Here is a 24,926-nt window from a genome sequence, read left to right as displayed (position 1 = left end):
CTTTTAGTCTTATAGGTACAGAAGTGAAGTTTTGTTAGACCTGCTGTTTTCCAGTTGAGAAAAATGAGGAAAGAAGTGTCTATTACTTATCCAGAGTCACATAGTTGGTTAGAACAGCAGTGGGATTCAACTCCAGACAGGACCGGGAACCCAAGTATGTAACAACTCCAGCACTGTCAGTCAGCAGAATCATCTCCCAGGCCCCGCCTGGTCACCATGGCACCGTGAGCCTTACCTTCTCTATCTTTAACATAGGTATGATGCACCATAAGAATTCACCCTTGGCCCACCACACCTTCATGCTATGGGGCGTCTCTGTTCTTTGAATGGAGTTCCATGTTATGAGATCATGCTTTCACAGATCTCCATTTTCGCTTCCTAGTGCTCCTGTAGCAAACTACAACAGATTTGGTGGCTCAAACAGCATTAACATATTCTCAGATAGTCCTGAAGGTACAGTCTGAAGTCCAGGTGCTGGCTGGGCTGCTTACTGCAGAGGCTATAGGAAGACTATTTCTTTGCCTCTTCTAGCTCCTGGCGCTTCAAACATTTCTTCCTGGTGTCTACTTCACTCCGTTCTCTACCCCTGTCTTCACAAGGCCTTCTATGTGTCTTCTTCCTAAAAGACAGTGTCATTGCAATATTTTGCACTGACCCAGGTTATTCAAGATACACCTATAAAGATTAATTACATATAATTCATTACATCTAAAGCCTTTTCTTTCAAATAAAGTTACATTTACCAGTTTCATTTTACAGGCATATTTTTTGGAGTGCTTCCATCCAACCATCAACAATGTCTTGATCCAAATATTAGAAGATGCTCTTTTGGTATTATTCCTACCATCAAGCATGCACCTATTCAAAATGAATATACAATTTAGGTCCATAGTAAAAGTAGCTTACAAAATCTGTTGAAAAGTATGTATATTTTAATATGCTCAGTTACCATTAGCTTTCTCTGTATTTACCTGAGAATCAGTAAGTTCTCAGGAAATGAACAATTGTTTCCCATTTAAAAGAAAAACAAGCACAGGTTCAGGGCTTCTCCACTCTGCACTAGGAGCGCAGTGTGGACAGCCAGGTCCTGTGGGGCAGATGAGGGGTGAAGCCAGGTAATATGTCCCCACCACAGGTAGTCCCCAGGAAAACAAGAAAGCGGAAACACTATTGGAGTGGCCTTTGATGACCCTACAAAATTCCCTTTGGCAACAGTCTGGGACAAAGTGCTCGGCAGGTATGCTCCTGGCAAATCAATATTACAGTAATACACTTTCACCCTCAAATCGCTCCTTGGCTAAAAGTGTTCAGTTTTTGAAGAATCATGAAGTATAATCACAATTGGTAATGATAAGAGGATGAGATAAAAGTTTAATTTTTCATGGTCAGGCTGTAGCTATTAAGACAAACAAAGACTTAGAAATAAATAATTATAAAGTGGCCCCTTGACTACACTGTGGGATTGACAGCTGAGAAAGACATGAGGAAAAGGACCAAAGGGCAAAACTGTCCCCATGAACATGGAACACAATTGCCAGAAACGGGGTTAACACTAGCAGTAGAAAAGTAGTTTCAGCCAAATGTTTAACTGTATTCCTGTGCTTAGTACTGCCTAAGTACTCTACATATTAGGCTCTTCTGAACCCTTTATTCAAAAGCAGGTATCATATTACAGAATTTGTAAGTCCCACAATACTGCAGGATCAAGGTTACTAGAATTTTAACTGACACCAAGAATGAACCAAAACACATCAGTTCCCTCAGAAGGGTCTTTGGAATTTCACAGTTTTGAATTTTCCTCAAGGCCAAGAAGGAATCTCAAGTGGAACCTGAAAAGTATTATTTTGAAGGCTTTTAGGGTGATTTGTTTGCTCGGCTATTGAAAGCACACCTATCCAATTTAGCCAGTCTTGGTGTCACTCCAACTTGAGACTCTCAATGACTTTTCAAAAAGTATTTCTCAGACTATTTTAAGTTTACTTTAAAATATCAGTCCTAATGGTTAACATGAGGTTAGTCATTGAAAGTTTTAAATTGTAGCATGCATATATATATATTAGTACAGAGCCTCATCTCTAGAAAAGCATAGTAGCTAAGTCCCGGCCCAGAAACCCAGTCTCTACTCCAGTACTGCCAGAAATAAGCAGGGATATTTGCCCTGTTCCCATGTTGGTAAGTCAAAGTACAACCGACAGAAGATGAGACATGTCACCAGTTTCTCATCCTATTTAAAACATCTTCCCATTCGCATACTTGGCAGTCTTTTTAGTTTCAAAACAATACCTTCTTTTTGACAGCCATACAACATTGAAACTGAACTAACCTGAGTTTAGTATATGTTAAATTATTACAAACATTTTCATTAAAATCATATTCCTTATTTTCTTTCCCAGCAAAGACTCTTTCACTCAAGTCTGTCATATTATGCCAAAAAGGAAGGACTGCTCTGAAATTACAGTGACTCCACACACCATGTTGCACCATGGAACCAGTTAATAGTTGAACTGGAGAAACATGTTTTCTGTTTTTCTGCATTTGTTGGTGTTAGTAAAATCTGTGGAAAAAAAAGTTGGTTCCGATAGTCATAAACACTCTGCACCAACAACAACTTGGCCGTCTTGTTAGTGATAAGTTTTTCTTCCAGTACATTACTTCTGTAATTCACTTCTAAGTACAAAGTTATGAAATTTAATTAGACTACCTTTAGCTCCCTGAAAGCAATGCGTGCTTTGACTTACACGTGTTTGTTTCTTCCTCTCTGGGGAGTCTCTATAATTATCCAACTCATTCCTGAATGTGTAAAGAAAGTCCTTTAATTGCCCTGTAGCTGTTTAACTTTCTTCCTTGGCTGTGGTGCATCACAAACTTTTACACTAGTGTTTCAGCTCACTCTGAAGGCTTGAGCTTCATGTTTCACTGCTGACATTCACTCTGCTGCCAACATGAGGAGCAGGTTAGCAAAAGAAGGCTGGCAATACAGAAACAAAGAAGCGATCACTGAGTTAAGCCTGAAAGGAAGGCTTATTCCAATGACAAGGTGCAATTGATGGGTAAAGACCTTGATGTGGTGTCTTAGTTACTTTATGATCGTCACTGAGACAAAATACCTGAAGCCCAAAGTTGGGAAACGAAAGGTTTATTTCTTACAGTTTTGGAGCTTTCAGTCCACACTCAGTTGACTCCAAGGCAGGCAGGCTTGGCTGGGCTTCATGGCAGCTGCAAACAGCAAGCTCCAACCAGCAAAGAGCAAGACACACCTTCTTCCTGCCATTACATCACATCCTGGCTCCACCCCTAGGTGGGTGGAGCACTGACACTATCAATCCAAGCACTAGACCATGAACCGATCACAAATACAGAATGCAAACTCATGAGGCATAGGGACACAGACATAAACCATGAAATGTGGTAAGAATGGGGATATAGTTCAGTGGCAGGGTGTTTGCCTACCATATGCCAGATCTTGGGTTTGATCACACAAACAATTTATGTGGTAGGTCACAATTGGAAGAGTTTTCCTGAAAGCACAGAATTAAATAGAGTAGGAAGGACTAGAAAAAAAGTAATAGAAATTTTCTGAGGTGTTTGTTTCAGTTCTATGACTGTGTGCCATTGTGTACCCTAGGCAACAGGGTACACTGCATTTTCTCTCTTTATTGTTTTTAGAATATGCAAAACCTGTGAACAAGAGTTATTGGAGAAAGTTTTCCAGGAAGGGAAGAACAGCATAAGCAATTTTAACCTGAGTTTACAGTAAAGATAACACTGATAGAAAGACTTTGCTAATTGTTATTTTTCTTTTGAAATTTTCTTAAAGAACTTTAATGTTAGAACAATTTTAGAATTACAGAAAAACCAGGAAGGTAGTACAGAGTTCTCCTGTACTCTGAGCTCAGATTCACCTTTTGAAATCTTAATTAGCATATCACATATGTTACAATGAGTGAGGTGATATTAGGATTCTATTTTTAACTAAATTCCTTGCTTTGGATTTACTCAGCTTGTATCATTTTTATGATTCAGAATTCAATCTGAGATACCATGTTATAATTAGTCATTGATTGCCTTAAACTTCTCTGAGCTGTGACCATTTTTTTACATTCTGTTGGATTCTTGGTGACTTTGAGGGTTTTGACGGACTCTAGTCAAGTATCTTGTAGGACAGTTTTTTGCTGGAAGTTACCTAATTTTGTCACCATTAGATTTATGAGTTATTGAGAAGACCACAGAGATAGAGTGCCACTTTTCTGATGTTATTCTGTTATCATCAACATGATTAAGCACTGTCAGTGCTGCCCTTCTTCAGCTGGCTAGTGCCTAATAGCCTTCTCCTCTGTAAAACAGCTTTTTATCCTCCTTTCTGTACTATGCTCTTTAGAAGGAAATCACTGGGCTTTTAATTTTTTTTCATAAATAAATTACTTAAAGAAAGGTTTGCCTTTGAGTAAGTCATATTGAGTTCTTTCCAAAGAGATCTACTTCTAATATAGACATTCCTCTTTTTAGATACAGAATGTCTCTCTGGAAAAAGCTGGACACTTTTTATCACTTCTCAGATTTCAGGTTCAAAATACAAAGCACAAAAAAAGCAAGTAATTAATACAGAATTCCAAAATGAATTGGGAAGCAGTTATTCCCCAATCAATTGTGGCTTCTTCTGACTTTCAGCTTTTGATTCTGATGCTTCAGAGGCAAATTTAACCCAAAACATGCTAGGTCATTTTTAACCATGAAGGCAGTTATTGGTAAATTCCAATAATTTGGAGTATGTTCTTTTTTAGACCATGGGGGGTTGTAGTGTTTGTTACATCTTCTGCAAAATTCCAAGTAAACCCATCTTTCACTGCAATTGCCTAACTTCTCACTACTCATAATCCCAAGAACAGAAAACAACAAAAACTTCATGAGTAAGTCTAGCCATCACACCCCCCACATATTCCCCTTACTCTGGTTTCATGTCCTGACTCCAAGGGCTCTGTTAGCAGGGATGTCTTTACACTAACTACAATTGCTTAGTTTCCTACCTACTTAGGTCAGAACAGAGCTCCTCCCCACTGCGGACTCCAGATCTCCTCTCTGTCAGTCTGGGACAGGAGGTGAAACTTTTCCACCTTCCCCAGTGCACAGAAATCTAGTGAGAGAAACATTTTACCTGTTTATCAAAGGGTAGTGACATTTTAAAAAATAGCAACTAAAAGTATTAAGACCTGTGGGAGTAATAAAACCCAAAATGTATAATTGTTATTGTAGAAAAGAGAGGAAAAGAAGAGCTCTAAAGGATACAACTGCATGTATATTTAAGTGTATTAGATAGACAAACATATTACTGAGTTTTTGTTGAACACTGAACAGAACTGTTTGCAGTCTCACTGTCTGAATGTCTACTTTGTATGCTTTAATCCTGTAACTTGAACAAGTATTTCTAAGATGACAATATTTAATCTATTAACTAGTGATTTCATACTGTTTATTTTTTGAAACTCTGTATTACTTGGACCCTTTTCCCGTTTTTCTTCTCTCTTTAAATAAAATTTTAAAAAATAGAAACTAACTTACCATATAATTATGACATATCTTTGTAGAGAAATTCCAAATCTTTAAATTATTTACCATCCCAGTGTTTCTGTTCAAACAGTGGATTCTGCTTAGGATTCCATCTCCTGCTTTTTGTTCTCAAGACTCTAATGATTCTTCTCTGTCTTTCGAACCCTAATCTGACAAAGCTCTGCTTTGGGCCTTTCATCCACATTAATATACATTTCCAGTAAAAAAAAAATCATAGGCTCAATGAGTTCCCAGGAATATTTACAATAAATGCACATTCAACACCTCAGTGGCAGGACAAAAATATGAACTACAGAACATCGGGAAAAAGTGCTCTGTGAGGATGGGATAGGGTCTGGGGAACTGATAAAGTGGACCTGGGCCTTTCCAGATGCCCTTCCCACTTGGCTCCACCACTGCCCTTGGCTTTAGAGCCTAGAAAATCTCCATTTGAATTTCTACTTCTCATTCTAGTGTCGATTCATAGAACTGATGAGAATTCCCACATGCATCTGTCACTTGCACTTGATTTGACAAACTAAATTAATGCTAGCCAGCTTAATATCAGTTTAACATTATCCTATGGCTTGGTCCTTTCTTTAAAATGAGCGACTCAGTTTGAAAATGTATGATAGTCCATCCAGCTACTGTCACTCTCGGATACATGTTAACTACCTAACACAGGTGGTATATTGTTTAAAATGTGTTTTGGTGGAATATACTTGGCTAAATTATAATACTTGAAAGCAATGGCTATGACTATTTTGATCAACACAGGCTACTCACTGTAATTTCCACTAGAATATTCTGAGTATAAATCTATCCTGCGGAAAATTGTTTCCGATAAACGAATGAAAGTGGAGGAGAGGGGAAAGATTTTAAGTAAAGCATTTCTTCCATAAGCAAGTGCCTACAATGTATGCCTTACTTGCAATACTTTTATTCTTCGAAGCAGCCCTGAACAGTACAGGTTATGATCTCCCTTTTACAGGTGAGGAAATTGAGACCAAGAACAATTAAGTAAACACCCAGGGTCATATAGCCAGTAAATAAAAAAATCAAACTTTGAATCAAGATCGAACTCTATTCTCATATACTCTGCATTGTGCTAGTAAAATAAAAGTGCTTTCTAACTAAATAATCCTGTGAAAGCATAAATTGTTTTCTTATTATGAAGAAGATTCTGAAACACTAAATCCATTAGACATGTTAGAATATGGCACTACAGTGGTTGTCTCTGAAGATGATTTTATCACCGTTTTAAAAGCATGGCACAAAGAAAGAACTTCCTTTTGGACTCGAAGGCCCATTTCTCCAGTATCAATGCTGGCTTTATCTGAGCCCCTGTTTTTAACAGGGAACTTCAAGTGCTTTGTTTCCATTGGGCCCTCCTGAGAACTACAGTCCTCTGGATGATGGGCTCCTTTAGAACCCCCTATGCTCCCCTTCATCCAAGAATACCGTCTTGGTGTGTCTACATTGCTTGTAATGGTACGGTAAAGTGGGTGACTTATCAACAGTAGAACATACTTCTCTCAGCTATGGAGGTCGAAAACCTAGACTAAGGTGAGGGCCTCTTCCGGTTTGTAGACAGCTGTCTTCTAACTGCATCCTCAATCAGCAAAAGGGGAAGGGAGCTTTCTGGCTTCCCTCTAATTCTCGAGGGCTTTGCCTTGGCATCATCACCTCCCAGAGCCCTTGGCACCTAATATGATCACTTGGAGGTTAAGATTTCAACATAGAACTCGGGCACCTGCGCATTTAGTGTATAGCAAGTGTCTTCAGATGAGTCCATCAGGCAGGCCAGGAGACTCTCCGTGGTCACTTCCGTCAGTGCCACTTCCAGTGCACAAGCTCATTAAAGATCTATGTGATCTAAGCCAGTTTTAAAGTCATTAGGGTTACAGGAATTAAAAAAAAAAAAGGAAAGAAACTACTTTCTCCTTTCCTATACACAGCAAGTTACCCTTTAAAAAATACATAACTAACCCCAAGATTCACAGTGTATTTGAGTCATCATCTCAAGTCCTTGGTAGTGTATGGCATTAGGTCTTTAAAGAAGTGTGTAAATTCATTCCACATTCCACTGTGAAAAATCAAGGTTTTAAAATATCTGCTGTAATTTAGTTCTAGGTTATTTACAGAAAACTAATTTTGAGGTATTTCTATCTTCTTATTTGCCCAAATGTAACCTCTTTCCTCAACTCCCTTCTGTCGATGTCGCTCCCGGCCGGCAGGAAAGACACACGACAAGGTCTGGCGGTGGTCAGGCTTTTCTTTATTCTCTCCTTATACAGTCTGCCCCGAAGCCTCTACCGGTCCGCTCTCCACGGCTCCTTCCATGCTTCAGTCTGCCCCGAAGCCTCTACCGGTCCGCTCCCCGCGGCTCCTTTTGTGCTTCAGTCTCTCTCTCTCTCGGGGGTGGAGGCACTGGCTATATATAGGATTAATAGCTAGGCAGACTACCCTGTGAGGCGGGAACTTAGTGGGGTGATAAGAAACAGGTGCCACACAGGCGGGCTCGATGAGAGGGGTAATCTAGCCCAGGCTTTTGTACTTTCCCACAGGCCTCGCAATCACCGCGTCTGATGACTTGACAGTGCCACGGCTCCCAACATCTCCCCCTATTTTATTTTAAATGATGGCTACGCGCATCGCAGCCCGTCCTGGATAGAGTGCAGAGGACTATGCCCCGAACTGAGGCCCACCGTAGGCCCTTAGCGTAGACCCTGGTCGGCCGTCCCAGGGTCCACCAAGGCCCTGAGGCCCTCGTCCTTTTTTCTAGGGCCAGGAATGAACCGGACGGAACCTGGTTGCACATAGGCATGCACTCATTTCTCTCCACGAATCCCCTCGGAGAGAAATTTATCTAACAATCCAGCGGCTTTCGAGCGGAACGGGGTAGGGCCTGGCTTAGGTTGAGTCGTGCTGGGGAGGCACGCTCTTACCCGTCATTGACTCACCCACCCTGCTACATGTTGTTGTCTAGGGAGGAGAATGTGGGAAGCCTGTCACTTTTAAACGCGGTCGTAGGCCATGCGAGCGAGCCATGCGTATACAAGGGTAGCACATAGGGGAGCAAGCCGTTCCAGGCCCCCAAAAAGGGATTGTCCTGCAGTTCTTTTAGGGCTCATCTTGTTGTTGGGTCTGCGGTTGGCCTCTGGTGGAACAGGCCTGATCTTCAGTCGAGGGACTTGTCGCGTCAACCTCTCTGGGACCCACATTGGTTCTCGTCCCGATTCCTGCGGAAAGACACAAACCGCGCCTCGGCTTCCTCTTTTGTATCTCTGCCCTCCTTGACGGACCCTTCTCGGGAGCTTCCTCACTGTGCCTGTTCAAACACCTCGCGTACTTCTACAAGTTCTTGAGAGCTCCCCCCGTAACTACCCTCACTCTTTAGGCACGTGTGTATCATTTCCCACAATGGACGAGCAGAGACTGAAGCTCTACCCTCCTGCTCTGCTAGGGAAAGGTCTCTGCCCAACTTTTCCCAGGAGGGCAGGTTTACATGCCCTGTAGGCAGAAACCAGGGAGCAAAGCTGTCAATCTCTGCAAGGAAATTTTCTAAAGTCTTACGCCCCACCTTGAGGTCCTTGGACTTTAGGAGTCTCCGAAGGACCAACACCAAGGCTGTGTATCTTTACTTGGCATGTTTCCCATTTTTAATATATCTTCTGTTATTTTTACTTCTATGTTTATGTTTTACACTCTTTTATTACCTTAAGTTCTGGTGTTATGTTTCATACTCACCGCGTGAGGCCCAAGAAACCCGCCACTTACGCGTGAGGTTGAGAGGAGTCTACAAACCCTGTAGGTGCGCGCCACCCAGGGCCCAGGCTTATCCTCTACTCACCTGTCCTGCAGCTGCAGCACTGTGTAGGAGAATGCAGTCCACCGCCGCGTCTCGGGGTTGATCAATCCCCGTGCGGGCCTCCAAATGTCGATGTTGCTCCCGGCCGGCAGGAAAGACACACAACAAGGTCTGGCGGTGGTCAGGCTTTTCTTTATTCTCTCCTTATACAGTCTGCCCTGAAGCCTCTACCGGTCCGCTCTCCGCGGCTCCTTCCGTGCTTCAGTCTGCCCCGAAGCCTCTACCGGTCCGCTCCCCGCGGCTCCTTTTGTGCTTCAGTCTCTCTCTCTCGGGGGTGGAGGCACTGGCTATATATAGGATTAATAGCTAGGCAGACTACCCTGTGAGGCGGGAACTTAGTGGGGTGATAAGAAACAGGTGCTACACAGGCGGGCTCGATGAGAGGGGTAATCTAGCCCAGGCTTTTGTACTTTCCCACAGGCCTCGCAATCACCGCGTCTGATGACTTGACAGTGCCACGGCTCCCAACACCCTTCTTAACATTTTTCCACTTAGCATGCATCCCAACTCCATATTGTGCTCCTTATGATGCCTTCAGAAGAGCCTCTCTGTCTGCAGCACCTTTTAGGACAGAATTCTCTGAGACTGTTACTACTATGTTTATTCAATGAATGAATACATTTTCCTACCCACAATACTAATCAAATAGTCTAAAATGTTTCTTTTTTTAATAGTGCGTGTCATTGCACAAGAGATAATAAAGTGAACTCATGAGAAAGGAGAAATATATTACCTAAGTAAATCTAGAACCTAAAAATAATGCATATTCTAACAATGAACTGTAACAGATGGCCTACCAATAATAACCAACTCTGTCTTCTCACCTTTGCATATAAGAAACAAGTAATAAACAACATTTAAACTCACTTCTCATCAATAAGAGAAAAATGAAACAAAGAAAGGGGGAAAATGCTTTAGTGGAATGACAGACTCCATGAGATTAAATTGTGATGTGATAACAAGAGAAATATCCATGTATCAGAGATGGCTACTTCAAGGGGTGAGAAATGAAAGACTGTTCAAACTCAAGAAAAAAAAATGTTTAAATTCTAACTTATTAAGTAGGTTAGCAGTATGGTTGTATATGTAAAATGATCAGATTTCGAATCATTGTAAATGTGGGTATTTGTGATGAAGCTCTTATCACACATCGTCCTTTAGTATAATACATATTATACGCTTTTCAGGTGTTATCTCTTTGATTGATGGATTTACTTTCAGCAGCTTAAAATAATGAACACTAATTATCTCACAGTTTCTATAGCTCAGGAATCTGGACACAGTTTAACTTGGTGCCTGTGGTTTCAGGTCTCTCACAAGGCCATAATCAATGTCCACCAGAACTGCCTAAGCAAGAAACTATCTTTAAAAGGAAAACAAGGGCTGGAGATTAGTTAGTATACCTTAGACACTACAGTATGGAGCAGGAAAGTCAATGATACATCCAGATGGACTATATTATCTATAAAGTTTAAAGAAGTACTAAGGATATTTTAAACATTTATCAGGACACAGCCAATTCTAAGAGTGTGTCCATAGGAAAAGTAGAGGCACAGATTTTCTCTAGATGATTGATATCCAACATCATTTCAACTTGCCTTTAGGATGCAGTGTGTCACGTGAGCTAAACTCATCTCCTCTGTATCCCACAACAGCCTCTCCCTATTGATAACCAGGAGGCCTCCCTCACTCATGGATTAAAGACTAGAGCATGGGTTGTAGTTCAGCAGCATAGTGCCTTCCTGGCAAGGGTGAGTTCATGAGGTCCACTCCTGGTACCAAAAAAAAAAAAGACTAGAAGCTAGATACCCCCTACTTCTGGGTATAGGATAGCTATCCTGCTCTTTAGTTTTACTATGCTCCCTATTTTTCTTCTTCTGTTCCCTGGCTCCTTGACCACCTGCCTCCAAGCTCCTTCCCACCTCTAATTTTTGCAAAAGTTGTCCTCTGCATGGTGGCCAATCTCCCAGATGTCTATTCACTTTACGTGTTTGGACCTTAACCATTCTTGCATGTCATCTCCAATATCTCTTCCTGACACACACGCTTATGCTAGATCGGGTTTCCCAAATCCCCTTATACACTGCATTTTCTCCCAGAACCCTTACATAATTGACAATCATATACTTGAATATATTATCTGATTATTATCTTTGTCCTCACCTGGCCCACACTTCCTAAGGGGAAGGACTGCATCTATCTGAGCTCACCTTTATCCAGTGCAGTCTGGCACTGGATACCTAGTTAATGGACTCCACATTCTCTGTCATTCACCTCGAACTACCCTAAACACTGATCATTTGCAGAAAGCAAGTGTGAGTGCCCAGGCAGCAAACTTTCAAAACTTTCCATAGAAAATCTCATGCCAGGATAATCTCAGTCACTGAAATGATCATGGTTGAAATGTTTATTATACCCCTTCCAAAAGTCATGCTGCAATCTAATCTGCAAAGCAATATATTAAGAGGTGGAGCGTTTAGGAAGTGATTCAGCAATTAGGGTTTCTCCTCCCTTTAGACAGGCTTTAGGCTGTTATAAAGAGGGTTGCACACAGCATCCACAATTTTAGCCCTTCCACCTGTGGTGGAAATTCCCTGTAAGGACACAGCCTGCAAGTTGCCATTTTAGAAGCAGAGACAGGGCCTTCACCAGATATCAGGCCTACTGGTGCTGATCTTGGCCTTCTCAACCATAGGCTGTGAGAAATAAATTTATTTGTAAGTTACATGTTTCCAGGGTTTTGTTGAAACAGCACAAATGGACCAGCACACTCCTGTAACTTATTTCTCCCTACACTTAACAACCCTGTTCATCTTCGCTCCTTTACTGCAGTCAGAACTGGTAAAAAAAAATGCAGGTCACATCTAGAAGGATGCGTGGGATGCGACATATACTGTATTTGTACTTAGAGCTGAGCTTTTACACCAAAGGTATATACAACAGGATCAGCAAGGAAAAGCAACACAGGAGAGATCCATGTGGAGGTTTCTGATGTTCCTGTGAGCAATCACACCAAGTGTGCTCCTTTCTCTGCCAACGAAAAACACACCATTGCCATGTGACACGGTAAACAATCGACACATCACCTAGCACTTTATTAATTAATACCTCAGCACTGACAGTCAGTAGTTTAGGGGTACTGACTGCACTTTTTTCAACTTACCATACTTTCAATTGACTATGCATTTATTGGGAAATAACTCCCTTGCAAGCCAAAGAGCATCTGTGTGTGTCATGTTTTTGCCCATGAAATGCCCATTAGACACTCAGTGACTAAACCACCTTGTCCTAGAGTTTGTGAAGTGGGTGCTAGCCACACTTTGTCTGGAAATCTATAAAATTTATAATAAAATTTCAGACTACCAGATGATATCTTTTCATCATAAATTGTATAGTTTGTAGAGTCTAACCATAGTGAGATATTCTAACCTTTTGGAGAATGAAGTCAAGAATTTCAAAAGCCAAATTCTCAAATACCAGTCAAGGACCAAAATAACTAAGTAGACCTTTCTGAAGATAACAGATTCAGGACTGCTATATTAACTTTTCTGCATGCCATTCTTTAATTTTTCTGCCAGAATATGTATGTATAATTGGAAATAGAGAAGTTCATAGTTATCCCATTTGTATATAAACATGGATAAAGAAAATATGGTTAGAATTCCTTTTAGGTAGTTTTATCACTGGAATTATAACTAGCAATTATCATTTAGGATAGATGCAATTAATAATATAATTTCTGTAAATTATAGCAATTATCATTAATAGTCTGGACTATTTTCTGTGATTAATATATTGTGTATTTTTCTATGTAGTATTCACATTCAATGATCTTTAACATTCTCGCAGCGATTTTAGTATGTTAAAGTCATGAAAATGTAAGGAAACTTTGTGTTTGGATTCATATTTTATTTTTCTTCATTTCTATTACCTTTCTTAACAGGGTAGACTTGCCACAGGTTGAAGAAGCTTGCAAGCATGGATTTCAAGCGTGTGAAAGAATATTTCTCTTGGCTCTACTATCAATACCAAATCATTACATGCTGCGCTGTCATGGAGCCCTGGGAGCAATCCATGTTCAACACTGTCTTACTGACCATCCTTGCTATGGTAGTGTACACTGCCTATGTCTTTGTCCCTATCCACATTCGCCTGGCTTGGGAATTTTTCTCAAAACTATGTGGATATCACAGTACAATTTCCAGTTGATCTGATTTGCACTCTTTGAAATGGCATTGCACATTTGTGTTGCTTGCAACTCATTGATTTAGGTGACTACTAGGTCAGCTTTCACTCTGGCCAGAAAAGCATTCTTCTCTATGCACTCTCACGTACATACTGCCTGGAGTTTCAGACAGATGTTTCTCTAGTTACTTTTGTAAATGCTGCATAGAAAAGGCAATGACTTGATCTCATATACCACGTTCACTCAATCAGAATCTATCACTTTACTTTTTTTTAATAAGGCTGGCTTTTTACCAATTTTTCCTGGAAAATAAAGTGATAAGAGACCCTACCAGAATTGTATTAAAATGCTCCCTTAATATATCCTCTATACAGAAGGATATACTACAAAAAAATCCTTTGTAGGCTACTGTCAAAAGTATCATACCTTTGTTTACAACATAGAAAAAGATGTGAATAAATTATGTTGACCCATTAAAGTTTTATTTTCTAGTAAATGGATAATACCTAAAATTCTCTTATTTCTTTTAATTAAATTTACTTAAAATTCTCCAACCTGAATGCAAAAGAGCAGGCTGGGGGAAATTATTTTCTTTCCAACATGGGTCATAAGTTGTTTTAAATTTTGAAATCAACAATGGTAATTTTAGATAAACAAGTGTTATAATGCATACTAAGAAACTAAATATAATCAAAGTAAATTCAGATATTGTGACTTTTGATGTTGCTTTGCCTTTGCGTGATGCCTGGGGGGAGAGAGGGAAAAACTTGTTTCCTTTCTATGATTTCACTCACTGGAGGAAAAAAAGCATGTACTGAGTACAGGAAGAAAAGCTAATAAGTAGGCTGGAAGTAATAGTCTACGAGCAGGAACTCAGCAGCTCTAGTTAAATGCTTTGATACAGTGGCTCCTTTGCAGAGCAGAAACAAAATTTATTGCATTTCTTTCAAAATGTTTATCTTAAAAGCAAATACAAATTTTAATTATACTGCTGTATCAAATGTGAATGCCAAAGACCAAGTCTTGTAGCTTTTATTTCCTCTTAATAAATATTAATGTTAGTAATTCTGGAAGGTAGTAATATAAGTTGGGTTTGGACAATATTTATGCCTTTGTTTTTTTAGGGAAAAAAATCCAAGGAGAACTAGAATGAAAAATGTTTGGCATGTCAAATTAACTTGCCTGTTTGTAAAATAGCAAACAAACAACATGTTTTGAAGAGAAATCAAATCTGAATATGTTTTTGATGACTTTTGCAAAATAAAATTAAGTTTTATGAATAAAATATTCACTTCAGATTTGTCTTTCTTCATATTACACTACTTATCTAGGTGAGTCATTGTATCTCTTCAACTTATTTCTTATTAATCTAATGTAGTAACTTATCTTAAAGTGGTAGAATAAAGCGAACATTTACCAAGGAACTTCTGGATGCAGACATATTCCCCATGTTGAAGAAGATTTTAAGGTCTGCCACTTACAAGTAAGGACCTAGAACTTAGAAAAAGTTGGATTTCTTCTTCGTGGCCCATCAGTTACTAACAGCAGAGTAAGGATGTAAATCCCCAGGGTAAGACCATACTGAGACAGGCAAATATTTGCCGCACGGAAGCCCATGAGAAGACAACATGAAAGGCGGCAGGAAACAAGTCACCAATACATTAGAAAACAGAGTCCCTTCAAGTAAGAAGGCTTGAGCTTGAAAAGATGGCCGAGGTGGAAAGGACCACAAACCCAGACCCCAGGTGCCACCTTTGCTGCTATAGCTAGGGTGCTGTTGACCCATTTCTATGCCTCCTAAACCTACTTTGAAAGCTTGCTGCCACTTTGAAGTATTTAACAGAGGAGTCTCAGTGAAGCATGAACTTTAATGCATTCTCAGTTCACAATGATCCAACATCCTTATGCACCTGGACCCCTGCTAAGTACCCTTGGAATATAATTACTTAGACACTTCCTGACCTCAAAATGCTCCTTCTAAAAATAAACACGAATAGATACAACAAAACTTAATAGAGGATTACCACAAAGCACAGCTTAAAGATATCCATTACTTTTGAATAATCAAAAATAATAAAGAGTAAAAAAATATAATTATAGTTTGAAAAAATCTAGCACTGTGGACCAGGAAAGAAAACTCTCCCTGTTCTGTTGATTTTCTGAACTTGGCAGAGATACTCTGTGTTGACCACAGATCTCCTCGGTTAGAAACACTATTTAAGTACTTTTCCTTTGCTTGTATTAGTTGGATATTTCAATGATGTGTATCCAACCTTAAAAACAAGAAAAACCAAAAATTCCTTGGTGTCAATGAACTTCAGTCACTCCCTGAACTGGGAATTATAAAATGTTTTTCCCTGATGTTGGCAAAAACAATTCCTTCTGTACACTTGTGCACCTAAACAGCAAAAACAAAACAAAAATGCCAAAAAAAATGCAGCAGGCATAACATAATGATATTATGGATCTTGACTGATACGTCTTGATTATTTGTGAAAACAAAATCATTAGTCCACGTTTTCTACTTTTTCCATCATTAATATATTCAGGTCCTGTCACCAGTGTGCCCCTGAAAGGCATGGATTTGATTTTATTTGTGAATCCAAGTGTCAAGCCCAGGAGTTGACACATGGAGCAACCACACTCACACACACACACACACACACACACACACACACACGACATGCTCACTTCCTGGTTGGCATAGTCCCTGCAACTAGGAAGGCAACAGTAGAGAAGGACACCGTGTCACTGAGATCAGGTGAATCCTTGCTTGGATTGCCCAGACACCCAGAGAAAGGGATAGGGGTGTTGGAGAGGGGGCATTTGAGGGTGAGGGAGGGGAAGGAAGAGAAAAGAGGGAAGAAAAAGTGAAGGGAAAAGGGAGAAATGTTTCCCTTTTTTTCTAAGCTTAACTGTGATGGTCTCACAAATGTAAAAAAGCAAAATACCAGCAAATTTTAAAATCTAATTGGCTTTTAGTAGTGATTCTAGAATTAAGTAACAGCTCATTCTACAAAGAATACCTGTTCCAGTGACTGAGCAGAAAGGACAGGGTTTATAGGCAGAAAAGGTCTGAATAAAGCAGAAATAAGAATGAAAGAAGACTGGTGATTGAAAGAGGCTTTTCTTATGGGATCAAGGCAGAAGGAACATTTTATCATGGCAGCTAGGTAAATGGGGCCCCATCTGACCAGTTGCTACTGTTCTTCTAATTTGGTTTTAGTTTTTTAAACCAATCATTCCTAATACAATCTGATCGTGTTGCACCTAGCATGAGTGACTCCATTCCTTTCTAGGTTGGTCTGTTGGGGATTAAAGCAGGAGTTTAGTGTAAAACAGTGGCCTCCCATTAACTTTATTTAACACAAGTGAATTACAGATTTTTTCTGATCTTATTATCAATGAATTTCCTTTACCTCACGAATTATATCTAAATGTTTTACATTTACTTTGTCTTCTTACATACTTCGGCTTCTTTTGCTTAAAATAATTTACTTTGTCTCAAAGGGAAAATAAAACTTCTCAACAAGGAGCCCATCCTCCAGGGAACAAGTGTCTTCCTTTCTCTAAAGCCTGTCTGGAGGTTTCCTCTGCCTCACTCCTCTCCTGGCCACGTCATCACCATTCCTACATGTTTAACAGCTTCATCTGGAAAATGGGGAAGGGGTAGTAAGTCACCCCAAAGTTTCTTCCACTTTAAAACAAAATCTGTACTCTATGAAATCTTAGTGACGATAGGCATTCCAGCTTTCTTTGGATTTGGCTGGCTATTGATGGGAAGCGGACCTTCTCTGAAATGCTGTAGTGTTTTCAGTCTCAATGACATGGTTGTTGAGAGTGCAATAGTCGTAAATAATAACAAACAGCAGTAAGGACACAAAACCTCATAGAGTAATCAGTCCTTAATGTGCAAGTCAGGTGACAAACTCAAAAGGCTTGATTTCGATGGGAGCGGTCCCTGTCCGTCTTCATTTCAGCAATCCATGTCTTTCCCTTCCTCTCATTCTGTTACCTCAGATCTTGTAACCCTTTGATTGCCCTCATCCTGTGTACTCATGTATTCAGCCTCCAGGAGAGGTTACTGCCCCTCTACAGCCCTTTTTTTTTTTTTTTTTTTTTTTTTGCACCGGATGGAAAGGAACGTGGAGAAATAGTTCGTGTCCTGGTGTAACCAATAGGTAAAGCTCAGCTGTCAAATCAGATCTTCTACTGTCTGTTTCTCTCACCTTACTGCAAAGGCAGTAGTCAACCCTGAGCTACATTTAACTGAGCTAGAGAAGAAGGGGAGGAAAAGGGGAATTCATGGCTCACAGGTGCACACTCTGTGCCTCTTGTGTCAGCTGCCACAGCTGCGCAGGTCCCAGGAGGGCACAGGCCATGTTTTGTGTTTGTTTTGTTTGCACCAAGCATTCTCACTAAAGCTCGTGAAGTAGTAGAACGATGAATTAATGAAGTGCTTTTTATGCTTTCAGGTTAGCAACACTGAAGCATATGCCAGACTGATTTGTCACTAGAATTTGTACTGAGCCATTCACTGATATGTGAGCTATGAAGCATCTCAAATAGTAGAGAACGTTTTGAGAGACTATCATTCCTGCTTGCATTCTTTCCTGCTTCTTCTACCTTTAGTCTCATATCACACTTTAACATTTTCAAATAAAAAGAAATTTTAAAAAACCTGATGCATTAGTAAAGATCTGTGACTAGGTATCTCCTCAAACACTGGACCATTGGTTTTCAGCTCTGACTGTACATTAGAATCACCTGGAAGCTTTAAAAACCATTAATGCTTGATCTCATACAGAGACGCTACAAGTCTCTAGACATAAATATCTGCAGGGGAAGACTTTCTGATTAAAGCCCAGCTGCTGTGTACAATTTAACTGCTTCCCTGATGGGTTTTTCAACAGTCATGCTCCAGTTTCAAGAAAGCCTGCTCCAGCCATGACAAAAAACAAAGCAGAGCTGCCCCCCTGGGCCTTTCTGACTGGGAAATGGGCAGCCCGCAGCGGGATGCCTGTTTTTGCCACAGCTGCTCTGTGACCTGTTTGGAGTGGGCCACTCCTGTGATGTGACCCTGGCTTAGGTTGTACCCTGCTGTGACCCTGGTTCCTATTTTTTCTTTTTCTTGTCTTTTTATCTCTTTACAAAAGTACACAAGGAAAACCTGAGCGATACACACTCTCCTATGTCTGGGTAACTTGGTATCTATCCCTAAAACAGCACATTAGGCTGCGTTATGAGCAAGTGAGGCCATTTTTAAAAACTAAATTTTAAAGCCAATTGTGGTGTCTCATACCTGGAATCTCAGCACTTGGGAGGCCGAGGCAAAAGGATGGCTGTGCCTTTGAGGACGGCCTGAACTACAAAGTGAGCTCAAGGCCGGCTTGAACCACACAGTGAATCCCTGTCTCAAAAAGACAAAATATTCAATATGTCAATATAAATTAAAAAGTAGAGAGACATAGCCTCAAAATGGCACATTAAATTTTAATACAGTATTCCAGCTTGATCTATTTTATAAAAAAGAAGAAAAATGAATAAAAATTCCATATGTTCAAGTGTCTATAGCTCCATATCAAGACCCCAAATTATGTAGATCTTATACAGTCACTTATGCCCATGTGCCAGTACGGCCCACTGAAACAAAATCAGACCTAATAAAAGATTAACTCTTAAGTGTTCCACACAAAACACCCCAGATACCCAGGGCACCAACAACACAACCAGCAGAGACTTAGAGGCCCCAGAAGGCTCAAAACCTAGTGCATTTACTTCCTCTACTGGATTCTCTCCCAGGGCCACCTTCCCCTTCCCACCTCCTCTCAACCTATCTACCTCCTATTATCAAAATCCAGCCCTACTGCTATAACAAAAAGTGGTACTTCTCACCATCCCAGTGATTCAAAAGTTCTTATATGCCCACTTCAAAACGTCTCAGGAAGGGAACAAAGTGTTGTAAGGATACATGTTCCCTTCTCCAGGAGTGAGCTGGCCCAGACTAACAAAATCTGGGGCAGTTTTCAGAAGACTCAGGGATTTATAGGTCAACTTCAGACTTTGGTTGTTACTTAAGGCTACGGTAGACAGATCCTTATGTACTGCTTTCTACTTGCTGTGCCCCTTTTAAAAGAGTCCATGTATGGACCACAGAAAAGTCTAAAGCAAGTAACCCACGTGCTAGGATTCAAAAATAATGATAGAGCTGTGTAACAGTGCCTAATAGAGACCCTGATTGGCAACTAAATTAGAGATGAGGGGCCAAAAAATGTAATGAAATGATTACTCATTTAATTAGTAAAATTAAAAAGTACATGAATAAATCAGTCTATTATAACAAGAATAGAAAATTTATCAAAGACTAAGAAAAAAATCCTGCTTTCTTTCTGGGGTACTTAACTAAAATCCTATGTAAATACACTAACATTGAGTGCAACTTATGGGTCACACTTTATTCCCCACTTGCCCCAGATATTCACAAAAATCTTCAATAACAGGTTTTGCATTCTCAGAGACCTATTAACAAACATTTAAACTTGGCCCGTGGCATCTTCAAAATAAAGACAAACTTGCGACAAGTACCAAAGCTCAACAAACTCAAAAACAGGCCCAACTTGCTTTGACTTTAAAAAAAATACCTGTCTCCTCAAAATGATGCGGAGACCCCACCTAGAAAAAAGAAAAACAAAAGATCACAAAGCTGCTGTTACAGAGAACCAAGACTCTCACAAAAAAGCTACAGCCAGCTGGGCCCTTCTCCACCTGGGATGTGCCCCAATACAAAGTGGGGAGACACTGAAGTAAGAATGCCCTCTCCTCACAGGAGAAGAGAGGCCACCCACTCCTGTTAGCTGCCCTAAAAAGTTAAAGGTTTCTCAGGTCTCTCAAAGCCACTTTCAGCAAAGTCGCTGTTACCCTAGATATGCCTCAAATAATTATTGACGTGACAGATAAAAATATAAATTTTATTTCAGATAGGGAGTCTTATTAATATGCCTTATAAGGACTGTATTGCAACTGCTATTGATGTTATCCCTAAGGCCAAATGCTTTACAATGCTTCTAACCTTTAGATTTTAAAAAATTAATTTACACTCAGGCTTTCCTAGTTTTCCCAAAATGCCCTACTCCCTTATTAAAAAGGGATTTTTTTTTAGGCCTTTTGAGGGACAACTCTTTATCTGGCACCAAAATATTCATTCCCCCCCTTTTTTTTTTTTTTGAGAATATTAATATCAAGTGCACCAGAAAATATATTTAGAGACATACCTAAATATTTTTTATCAGCAATAGACTCACAGGTTTGAGATATTAAAATCCCAGGAAGGGCAATTCATGCCCAACCTGTTGTCATTTCCTTTAAAAACCCAAATAACTATAACTATTCTCACCAGAGACAACATCCAGGCTACAGCAGGCTGGGGTTAGCTCAGCAGCTCAGCTGAAGAGCCTGGGGTGGGGGTGAGGTTGTCAATCCCCAGTACAAGACAACATCCTGTTAAACCAGAGAACCACTGGGGACTCAGCCTCTGGCTTCTAAATTTCTCAGGCATAGTCTTTAGTCTGTTGACATTCCCCATCCTATATGCCCACCTTTCCAATACTAAATCCAAATTAAAAAACGTCAACTATGAGGACTCTGGGAACATGGCAGACAGATAGCAGCAGCTACGGAGGCTCTCTGAAAGACCCAGCGTAGGATTCAGGAATGGTGCGGAGTAAGGAATCATAAGCAAGAGGAGATATGCCCTGCTGACCCAAGAACAAACTGGGCTGAGAGAAACCAACTGGGAACACAATCCTGGAGCTATAACAGGAACAGAAAAGCCTCAGTGTGGAAGCTGGAGCCCGTGCCATTGGAAGCCGCGATTTGGGTTTCCCGTCGCTGCTGCTGGGTCTACATCGGCTCGGCAGGGAGAGAGATTCTCGAAAGCTCTGAGCATGGGAATTGGTGAGCGGAGTTGAAAGCAGGACGGGCAGGGAGCTGTGCATTGACCTGCGGTAAGTGAGAGAAACTGGGACTCTTACACAGTCTAGGAGACTCCAACAGAGGACATTCTGGGACCGGAAGACTTGCGGGAACAGGGTGCTGCAGTGACTTCAGTCACGTATCCCCCTTCAAGCGGGATTGGTGAGCAGTGTCTGGCCTACGTGATGCTGGCTGCTGGCTGAGACCCAGTAGGCTAGCACAACACAGATCCCAGCACCTGAGGTAGATTGACCTGGAGGGGCGGGCCCTGCATAGGCTGCCTAGTCTGCAATTTCCTGGTGCGCTGCGGTGGGCGTGAACACCTAGCCGGTGCAATTCAGACTGTGGCCGACAGAGAAGGAAGCTGGGCCTCCTATATATGCTTACATATATAAGGAACAAAGAATATGGGAAGAGGCAGCAACAAGAAAGGCTCCTCGGCCCCCAGTCCTGAGAAAGAGGCAATAGCAGACACAGCACCAATAGATATAAAGCACTATCTCCAGAGCCTCATAGACAAGTTCAGGAATGAAGTTATTAATGACCTGAAGCTAGACATAGACATAAGCAGAATAGTTAGAGAACCGCTAAGCACCATCCAAGAAAAAAACAGATGGTGGAATGAAGAACAGAAAAAGAGGGGAGAATTATTTAATGGAGAAAATAGAGAAAGCATAGAATACATGAAGCAGGTTCAAAGAGATTACCAGGAAACAAAAAACTCTATCGAAAACTGGCATAACAGCTTGAAAGAAACTAAGGACTGATTATCTGAACTGAAGGGCAGATTTGTAATATGGGAGCGTGAAATGAAAAACTTCTTAAAAATAAAGAAACAAACAGCAATAAAACAAAGACTAGAATATGATAAAAGGATCTACAACTTAAGAATTAAGAACATAAAAGAAGTAGGGACACAAACAAATGAACTACAAAAGCTACTCACAGAAATAATCCAGGAGAATTTTCCTAATTTAGCAAAAGGTAAAGATACTCAGTTGTATGAAGCATACAGGACCCCAGCCACCTACAACCCAAACAGACCAACACCCAGGCATATAATAATCAAAATTCCAGAAATCAAATACAAGAACAGAATAATAATAATAATAATCACTAGCTATTTCACAAGTTCTAGTAACCAGCAACACCAGAGAACCCTCCTGAGGCTGGAGGCTGAGGGAGTGACTTAAAGCTTTTTATTTAAATCCTAGTCTGTGGTTATGTGTAATCTTTCCTGACTAATGTTATTAGCATCTTCTCTGTCTTGATTTTTTCTTAACTAGTTTCCAAATCTCTTTAGAAAATAACTTTTGTTCTTTTACTGACAGTGTCTTCTGGATTTTTAAACATTTCTTTTATTGATTTCTGATTTTATTTCTATTAACAGAATTCTTTTTTAGTTTTTCTAACTGTAGATTGTACATTGTATTATAATACATACACTTAATGATATGTAAACACGGTATAATCATATGTGAGCAATAAAACAAAAACTCGGAATAAATAAATATAGCATTATATGATTTCATGAGTTGGGCTTTTCTGTACTCTCCCAGTTCTATTATGTACAATTTCTGCTTTTCTTTTGTTCCTAATGAGTTTATAAATCCCTTTCACATTACTCCATAAATAATTACAATTATTATCTATTAATCAAAGGAATTTTAAATCATTTATGGAAATTTAAAACTTAACTCTTCTGATAATAATAATACTATTTGTAACTATGTATGAATCAAATTATCACACTGTACCCCATAAATTTATACCATTAAAATGAAAATTTTAAAGCATCAAAATATTTTATTATAAAGTATTATAATATGCTTTTTTAATCCAGATCTTAAGCATCTTTAAAATTCCAATTGTATATTAGTCAGGAAATGTTTTGTTGTAAATTCATCCTTTTGGTGTGGTGGTCGGGATTGAACTCAGGGTTTTGTGCCTGCTGGCAAGCACTCTACAACTGAGCTGCACCCCCAGCCTTCTTTAGAGTATTTGTTGGGTGATGTAGTCTGTATGATCACTAGCTTTTAAACTGGGTTGACCTTTGGTTTGTGACTTGGTTCTATTTTTGTACGAAAAGCACAGAACATCTCTGTTTCAGAGTGCACAAAGCTGTGCTACATGTGGTTACATTTCATGTGTGTCCCTGAAGATTATTTCTAATGGGCTGAAGACTGCTGCCAGCTCTTCCAGTTTCTCCCAGTCCCCAACTTAAGTTGTTGCCAGGCCTCACTCATATCCACTTCACAAACCCATGGCATGAAGATCTGCCCTGGCTCTCCCAGTGGGGGCATGTCACCATCCAGCCACTAGAAGACTAGGTGAGAAACATTAATGATGTGAGAATCTAGTATAAATAACATTGGCCTCTCCACACATCAGCTGGTGAGCCCAGACCAGGCCTTTCTGGGTTTTCTACTTCCTCCTTTCCTTACCATGGGTGGTCACATCTGCCCTACCAACATATCAAGGTGTGTCAGAAGCCAAGAGATAAGGAAAGTGACCAACATCAAGTGATAAAGAAATAAAACACACTAGCAGGGATTGCTAACACAATTGCAGAAGGGAAAGATAGCTCCATGAAATGGCTAACACAGGCTCCCAGCAGGTACTGCTTCTATTGGTTCCCTTCCCTGTCCCCAGCCACCTTCAGCTCCCTCTAGGGAAACCCTCCCTCCTGCAGGAAGACGCCACTGCCCATAATAACGCGAATCCCGTGTCCACACGGGACTGCAGCTTGGAACCTGCTGAAAGCGCGCTGTGGCCAGAGCAGAAACCTGCCTGCAGCTCAGATTCGCGCTTCAGCACAGTCAGCTGCGGCAGAGCATGTGCAAAGCCTCTCCTTCCGCAGTAGGGGCCCAGCAGCAGATGCTCCCCAAATGCTCCTTCATCAAAGGAGGCTTCCGCCCCCGGACGCCTCCGGGCCTTGGGCAGAAGGAGTCTGGCCACCGAGCTCCAGGGTGGGGGTGCTGCCCTCCTCCGAGCCCCTAGCCAGCAGCCACGGCCTGAGATGTAAGCACTGCCCTGAGTCAAAGCAAAGCAGCGCTGGGCGATGTTCTGAGCGCGCCTTTCCAGGGAGGATGCCGGGTCCTGCGCCCCCTGCAGAAGCTGCTGAGCCGCCGCAGCCCGGCCGCGCCCGCCCCTGCACCAGCCGCCGCGGGCTGCCCAGCCCTCGCTCCCGGCTCGCCCTCCTGCCGCAGTCGGGCCCAAATTAATTCTCTGCACCTGGGAGGGCACACGCACGTTCTCCAGACAGGAGCCTTTCATCTGTCCACCCCCGGGGCGGGGGCGGTTTTCAGCCGTCAACCTGCAGCCATCCGGGCAGGGGGCAGGCGCAGGGAGCCG

General features: G+C 41.0%; 1 protein-coding gene and 1 long non-coding RNA gene across 2 annotated transcripts in view; one reads left to right on the top strand and one right to left on the bottom strand.

Moving 5' to 3' along the window:
• LOC100730389 (serine palmitoyltransferase small subunit B) overlaps window positions 1–14,886 on the top strand; it is a 31,186-nt gene extending 16,300 nt beyond the window's left edge. The window contains exon 3 of the mRNA XM_005006740.4: window positions 13,359–14,886. Within this exon, the coding sequence (XP_005006797.1) occupies window positions 13,394–13,624 (231 nt within the window). The 5' untranslated portion in view covers window positions 13,359–13,393 and the 3' untranslated portion in view covers window positions 13,625–14,886. The remainder of the gene's footprint in view (window positions 1–13,358) is intronic.
• Window positions 7,802–13,363, bottom strand: LOC134476138 (uncharacterized). Its single transcript, XR_010047651.1, has 2 exons — window positions 9,398–13,363; window positions 7,802–8,786 (listed from the first exon to the last, which is right to left on the bottom strand). It is a non-coding gene; the product is annotated as an uncharacterized LOC134476138 (long non-coding RNA).
• Window positions 14,887–24,926: the final 10,040 nt, after the last annotated feature.

Source organism: Cavia porcellus, unplaced genomic scaffold (assembly GCF_034190915.1).
Source record: "Cavia porcellus strain 051 isolate PalLab524CR breed Dunkin Hartley unplaced genomic scaffold, mCavPor4.1 scaffold_5, whole genome shotgun sequence".
NCBI lineage: Eukaryota > Metazoa > Chordata > Mammalia > Rodentia > Caviidae > Cavia > Cavia porcellus.
The sequence above is the reverse complement of the archived record's forward strand: the minus strand, read 5'-3'. Positions and strand labels throughout refer to the sequence as shown.